Here is a 7,997-nt window from a genome sequence, read left to right on the forward strand (position 1 = left end):
GTGGACTCTTTGCTCCCTTTCCCCCATGTCCCTTCCTCCACCAGGCTGTGCAGAATGCAGATAAATGGCTGGAGCTGTAGCCATGAACTTGCATCATGAGAAGAACGGACACAACTGCAGAGATAAGGGATGAGCTGGAAAGGGTTTAAATTACTCTGAGTTTGCAGAGCAGAACCATCACACTGCTTGACTTCTGGCCTGATGTGAGAGAGAAACTTCTATGTGTTTTATGTCACTGTTATTTTAGGACACACACTATTAAATGCAATCCTACCTCAAATCTCACAAATCTATCTAGTGCCTGGAACCTCAGACCTAAAATGAGTTACTGTTGAAAAGAATCAGAACCAACACAAGTATCTGCAATGATAGTCAAAGGTCTTTATTTCCTATATTTAATTTCTTACAATCAGTTTGGAAAAATAGTTGTGTCCCCAACTGTACTTTCGCTGGAGGGAGCTGATATGACCAAACATTAATCTGAGCAATTATGGAAAAAAATAGTTATTCCTAAAAAACAAGCATTCCATTCAGTTTCCATTTTGCACCCATGAGCATAAAGGGCAGGTCCAAAGGAAGAAGTCCCGGGCTTTCTCCTTGGTAGAAACACAGATCCGAGGAAAGCCTTTGGCAATAGAGATCCTGATTTGTGAGTTTTAATCCCATTAGAAAGGAAGTTTTCTAACAGTGTGGAAACATATCGAATTTTCTCAAAATCTTTTTTGAAGAATATCTTTTTCATCTTTGCTGTTGGTATTCTCTTGGATATTTTGAGGTTTATTTAACACAGCATTCTATCTGCTTAACATTCAATTTTAGACACACCGATTATCCGCTCTACTCTTCTGAATAGCTAACTGCACTCTATAAATAAACACATCAATTTTCCTCTATTACCACTCTTCCAGAGAGTCTCATATAATTGTAATTAACCTAGTGTCTACTTATCATTAAATATACTTTTGTTAGAAATAATATACAGCATATGAAATTACAGGCCTTTCATGAACTACAGACACATTTTATAACTCAAATAATATTTACAGTGTAAACATCACAGTTGTTACATCAGAATAAAATAAACCACAACATTCACAACACTATATTTTATTTGGTTTCGATATTGAAGTTGTTTTCTTGAATTAGTTATGTAGAACTCAAAATGTAATTACTGTTGCCTATCATTTTCCTTCAAGAATTCTGAAAAAGAAAAATTCATGCTTTAAACATAAATGTATTTGTGTTCATAGCATTTTAGCTTCATTCCCCTATCCACCCATTTGGTGATCATCTATTTACCCCAGTCATAAGGACAAGAACCTTCCAGAAGACTTGACTGTCACAAGGGAACTGCTTTCTTTCTAGTCTTTAATAATTACACATTTGTCCTTTTCACAAATAGATAATGCACAGAATTTCCTGTTCAAAGAACTTGTCAAATGAAGGATGTGATCTCAAAAATGAACTTAGAATTTACAGAGGCTAGAAGGATCTGTGTGTGTATTTTAGTGCCTATCATGTTTCTTAATTTGATGAAGTTTTACCTTATGGATGTTTTTTCAAGACACTGGATGCGATAAGCTTTCATCCGTGACCAATGAACTTGCTTCTCTGAAATGTCTACATATGATAAGCCATCGTTGTAGATAAATCTGATACTACACCTCTCTGAAGATAAAGGAATGATCTACTTAGTGGATAAAAGTAACTAATCAGGGCAGGGTCTTCCAGATACCCTGTCTACTTTTGTTGACTCTCTAGGAAACCTTAGATAACCACACCAGGAGTGGAAGTGACTGTGAATTGCCTTTAGCCTGCAGGAGACTAGGTTTATCTCTGACCTGCACACCTTCAGGTTTTACAAATAAAGTTTTATTGGAACACAGCCACTCCCATTCATTTTACATGTTATCTGTGATTGCTTTCATGCCATGACAGCAAGGATAAGGAATTATAAGAGTAACAAGATAGCCCACAAAGCTGAAAACATTTATTTCATAGACCTTTAGAGAAAACTGCTAACTCTTGGTATGGTGATGATAAGAATTTATTTAAGCACTTATCAAGCATTATAAATAGATTTGTAGGAGATGATGTAAACATTAATGTAACATAATTCAATAAATAAGCATGTGCCACACATTTATACAAAAGCAATTTTTATAAAAAGCTTACCATTTCACAGAAAAATCTGTGCATGTTTTCTCTACTAAAAAATATTTTACAGTGAATGCTATTGGAGTTTCAAGCCTAAACTAACTATAGGTCAAAATTTGACTTTTGCTACGTGAAGTTTGCTGTTTTAGTGCTAGAGTGCATTTGTGTTTTTATAACAATGAACTATGGTACAATTTGGTGACAGTTTCCTGAACTTAAATTAAATGAAGAGCTAACAGACAATTGTGGGATTAAACCTTAAATTAATAAGAGCAGTGTGGTTTGGTTCTCAAAAATATAGCCAGTTTTTCTCATGAGTGTGAGTTGGGACCCTTTGGTTTTTAACTCAACACAAGTGTAGAAATGAGACAAGACAGATATGAGAACTTCTCAGATGGCAAACTGTCTGCTCACTCTGAATAGCTGCTTGTGTGATCAGAACATTGCATGAGTCATTTGAAGCTGTTTTCTGGGGTGGGATCCACTTCAAGTAGAGGTGTCCTTAGATATCTGAGATCTCATGTACAATGATTATTTAACCCTAAGTTTTTTTTTTCCTCTCCAGTGTCTCTTCCCTCCTTACATAATTAGGTGGTGATTATGAGACTACAGTAAGAATACACAGACAGACTCACCACTTCTCATCAGCTTGACTCCAAATGGTTTTTTCATCATTTTTCTAACTCTTCAGGAAAGTCAGGAGACTCTCCCTCAGTGCTGCAGATCAAAAGAAGGAAATTGTGCCTGTTAGGGCTCTTAGATGAGAATGGTTCAAAAGAAACAATTAGGAAGTAACGACTAGACTTCTCTGCAAAGTTCACTCAGGCTAAACAATCATCTTAGAATTGCTTTTCAACCTCAGAGTATCTAAAATTATTCTTTCAGAATTAGTGGGCAAAGAGAAAAATATTCATATCTGATTTCACCTCAATGGGGTTATCATTAATTAAAAAAATAATTGGAATAGAAAGAGAGAGAACTCCACCTCCTCTGAATTGTGTCCAGTATGTACATACCACAGAGGGACAGAGATTTTACAGAACTTGAATGTACAAAGTGTCACCTGGTTAAATTTGATTGAATATGAAGGGGTTCTGTGCAGGAACAAATTGCTATTTGTACTTTATGTGTTTTAAAAGTCAATACTTTTGGTAAAGCCTGTTCACAGATTCAGACTAGCTATCATTTTTAACCCTGTTGGAACAGTAGAATTGTCGGGGGAGCTCCCAAACATTTTTGATGTCCAGGTTGACACCACCAGAGGCACTTAGTTCCTGGTAACTGGTTTGGGATAAGGTCCAAACTTCAGTATTTTTAAAATTCTCCAGAGTACTCTAGCATCAACCAAGACTGGAATGACTACTTCATATAGGATGGATGGATGGGTGGGTAGGTAGATAGATAGATAGATAGATAGATAGATAGATAGATAGATAGATAGATAGATAGACAGACAGATTGAGCCATCTCTGCATGTTGCTTAGTTTTGGAAATCATTTATGATTTCTCATTTCAACAAGTTCTCTTTTCCTTTACCTCCTCTTGCCATTCAGAATTGAGTTCAAGTATTTCTTTACAGCCATTTGTTTTCTAAGGCGCGTGTAGTTGTCGGTGAAGACCGCATCAGAGTGGCGTTTGATTGGTACAGGGTCTTCTGAGATTGTACTGCTAAGGAATGTGAGCAAGAGAAAGTCAGAGTTTAATAATAAATGCCTACTACATCTATGTTTCAAATTACTTTTTATTAAGTCTCATCCAATTTGATTTCAAATTTATAAATGAGTGGTACTTAAGAAAAATAAATGTGATTGGACCCAATGAATATACTAAAAAAAAAATTGCCTTAATTCATGGGCCCAGCATGTTTTACTGAAAATGTTCATTAGTTTTTTAAACTAAATCAAACATTGTCAAAGAGTAGTCAATTCTGAACAACTTACTGACAGTGAAAATATAATTTGCAGATTGATTAATGATAACATTTTTGATAAAAAGAAGAAATTCCCTTTACCTAACCCGTTTCCCAATAAGGGACTCAAGGTATTTTTTGGCAGAAAGTTGACCCAAGAGCCTACTGTAGTCACTGGTGAAAACTCCATCAGCATGTCTGGCATTTCTAAAACAAGGAGGAAAGGACAGTTGTTGATGCATAAATATTTATCAAGAATATTATTTGAGCTCATTAAATAACAACTTTATCAGTTTATTATAAAAGTTGTTATCAAAGCTTAAGTCCAGAAGGAAATATTAAGGAAAGGTATGTTCTAATCATTCATATAAATATACATATATATATATATATATGTATATATATAAAATGGGCAAATGTCAGGTTATATATGTAGCCCAAGATTGGAAATTTTAAAAAATGAACTGTTTTAAAAGTAGATTTCTACCTGAGTATCATTCAGAATACAAAATGCTACCCTATATTCTTGCTATACAAAGTGAGTGTAATTATAAAATATTTCCCTGCCCCCACAAATAAATAAATAAAGTAGATTTCTTCCTGATAAAAGCTTTAAAATGAATGTCTTTCTAAGAAATGCTGATATGAAAAGCATAGTTTCTACATTATAGTGCTTTGTTCTGCTACCCCAAATAAAGAAAAATGTGATGGGAAAATATGTTGATTTTGGCGAAGTCACAAAGATATCGTTTGCTATTTCCTCTGCCAAAATATTTGGAAACACAATCTCTTAAGGTAGAGAGGATTTGGGGGCTTATTAACCAACTTTTCCTTGTAAATGAATAACCTCTCATCCTTTGTCTTCAGTATGGAGCTACCTGGTTTGTACTGAAAGCTAGACAGGCAGTTCTATAAATGAACAGCACTGCTAGAAGAGCTTCCTTAGGTGAGATGAACCTCTTTCCATAGCACCACCTTCATCATGGAATCTTAAGTTGCCATGGTTTTACCAGGATGCGTCCAATCTGTGGTTTTTGAAATTAGATACACAGAATGCAGAGTGTTGTGTTCACCCAAACTTTTCGCAGTCTTTCTATGGGGAAATCATGTTCAGCTGCTGGAGCTGCTCTAAATCAGGCTGAATGAGTGGCATGTGAAAACCTCCAGTATTAGACAGAAATAGCTTCACAGTAAGATAAAACTAGAACATTTATATTTTTAAAATATATTTTCTACATACAATGAATCAATAGAAATGGAAGTCACCTGGATACATCATAGAAGGGTGTGTCATTTTCAGCTAACGCGTTCTGTAAGATGTCAGTGTCTGCCTTTAATGAAACTTGGTCATGCTCATTCGCTCCTTCCAGTGGCATTCTGTCATCCAACCTGTGAGGGGAAAGCATGCCATAAGTGTAAGACCTTCCCTTCTCAGAAGACAGTGCTCATGCTTTTGCAACCATTTGAAAAAGAGACTCAGAATCTTGGGAAATATTATTGATTCACAATGAAAGCACAGGATAATTTCACTTGATAATCTGATGTGGTTAATGAGACGTATGAATAAAAAGTATTTTCATTTTCCCACAAAATAATGCCATTCAACTTTTCTAAGCTAGATATACCAAACGTAAGTGCTACTTAGTTCAATCCTATCAGAGGATTAAGCAAAGTACAGACCATCTTCTACTTCACTATGCCAAGTGTATCTTCACTTTGCAAAGCCAAATTTAGCAGGTAGGCATAATTTATACAAAACAAACTTGGAAATTTAATAATCAGTATTAAAACTGATAGAGATTTATGTATTTGATGATATTTAGCAGCAAATTGCTTCAAATACCTCTAAAGAGATGAGTATTCACTGTTCTTCTCTCCCTGGGTCCCTTGACTTTGTTTCAGAGATTTATCTTAGCATGTTATATTTCTCTGTATTGATCAAGCCCAAAGAATTTCTTCATTTATGAATTTTCATTCAAATTCAAAGACTTTTGTGGGGTCTTCTGGTTACTAATCTTATATATTAACACAATTTTATTAAGGGATGTATGATGCTTTACTGCAAGACTAAGAATTATCTTGACTATATATAGAATTGGACCATATTTGTGAGTACATGCACATTTTTAACAATAGTACACTATTAAAATTGTGTATGTGTGTACTTCTATCATTAGGGTAAACCTCCAAGGAAAGAGTCTGCTCCAGGACACTTTCATTTCTTCTGCTGATGAAGGAGCTGGTAGTCAGTAATAAGTCATCTTTTGTGGGTCTGAAACCCAACAATCAATGTGATTGTTCATCTATAGTGATCTAACTATTCAGACAGAACCATACTATTTCATCATCAAAGCCATATAAGAGATGGCTTTAAACAAATTTACCAGAGAGTGCTAATAGCTGAGAGATAATTCACTCTATTGAGGACAAGTATACCTGAAGCAAAGACAGGAATGGACAAATAAGCAAGGAAACTAGTATTTGGCCTTTAGATATAATGATTCCTATAAACAGGAAGGAAATATCAGGTTAATGAAAGTTTAATTCACTATTTACTTTTTTAACATAAATCTATTTTATTTCAGGGAAAGTTGCAAATATGACTTGTGGCATGCTTTATGAATTTGAAAGAAGGAACACAACATATCAAACAAATTAAAGATTTTAGTTTAAAGCAAGTACATTGTAGGGGAGTACAGCTCAGTAGAACAACTCTCTCATAATTTTTAACTTGACAAAATGATTCTGCCTAGATAGATTTCTGTGCAACATGATTTTATACATATTTCACTAATAAACCACTAATGTTATCATTGTTTACTGATTGATCTTGGAAATGAACTACAATGAGGTTGACAACTAAACAACTATTTTTCTACCAGAAACTGAACTGCACTGAGCTGACAGTGCAGAAAAGCTTCTTACTTATCTAATGCTGATTCTGAATGAAAGTCAAATCCCCCTCCCACCCCATTTGAAAATGTGATGCACACCACATGTAGAACTAGTCACTGATGCTCTCTCAGGCCCTAGAGGTGAGCTCCAGGATTCAGAATGACCTTGTGGACTTGAAGTTGGAAAAGAACTTGCTCAAGACATCAATCAAAAGTTTTAAATAAATGATATGCAATTTAAAACATGGGACTATCCAAAATAACATAGGAAATTCTCATTTAGATAAAAGAATGCTTGCCTGTCTCAATTAAAAGTGAACTTCTAACTTACCTCAGAGCAGAAGATGGTCCAAAAAGAGGCCATGCAGAATTTTGTGAGAAGAGTACACTGGAAAGTGTCAGGAGCAGGAGGAGCTGGGGCTTGCTTCTGGCTTCCATCTCTGCGCCTCTGAAGAGAGAATCACATCAGCTTTCTGCCCCACTCTCGTCACCACAAAGGTAATTCTAAGGGTCTAGCGGTATTTGTGAAGGCTCTTGCTCTGTTATTCCATCTTCAAGAAAGAGTTAATCAGCAATATGATGGCCTTTTAAATCAAGAATATATCTTTTGGTGACAGGTGTTTGAATAAAAATTACGATCCTGTGTGTAGGCTCCCTACCACTTGCCAGGCACGTAGTTGGGTGAAGAATATACTGAATGCCACATTTCTATTGTGCTGGAAAAAACCCTGGGGACATATTTTTATAATAGAGTTGTAGCCCCGACTTTAGTATCTTTTCTGATAAACTTAACAGCTTCAGGAAATTGAGCGCTTATTTCACTTTAGGCTTTTAGTATCTGACATAAAACTAGGGTATCACCTGCTTAATAATACTTCTACCATGAACATTACATACACACATGTTTGTATATTTTTGTCTGCATATATATTAATATAATGTATACATACCTGGCAGTATGAAAAGATTTTATATATACATTTTTACTCTCTTAATTGTAGATATCACTGTATACTTACTTCCTGGGGCCTGACTTT

General features: G+C 35.2%; 1 protein-coding gene across 1 annotated transcript; it reads right to left on the reverse strand.

The window, feature by feature from the left end:
• Positions 1-640: 640 nt before the first annotated feature.
• Positions 641-7,398, reverse strand: VIP (vasoactive intestinal peptide; the record flags this gene model as incomplete). Its single annotated transcript, XM_079147100.1, has 6 exons — positions 641-1,200; positions 2,793-2,874; positions 3,694-3,825; positions 4,169-4,273; positions 5,333-5,455; positions 7,292-7,398. The coding sequence occupies 5 exons, from the start codon at positions 7,396-7,398 to the stop codon at positions 2,829-2,831; spliced, it is 513 nt and encodes a 170-aa protein (XP_079003226.1). The 3' UTR covers positions 641-1,200; positions 2,793-2,828.
• Positions 7,399-7,997: the final 599 nt, after the last annotated feature.

This window comes from Sciurus vulgaris (genome assembly GCF_902686455.1).
Source record: "Sciurus vulgaris genome assembly, chromosome: 7".
NCBI classification, from domain to species: domain Eukaryota; kingdom Metazoa; phylum Chordata; class Mammalia; order Rodentia; family Sciuridae; genus Sciurus; species Sciurus vulgaris.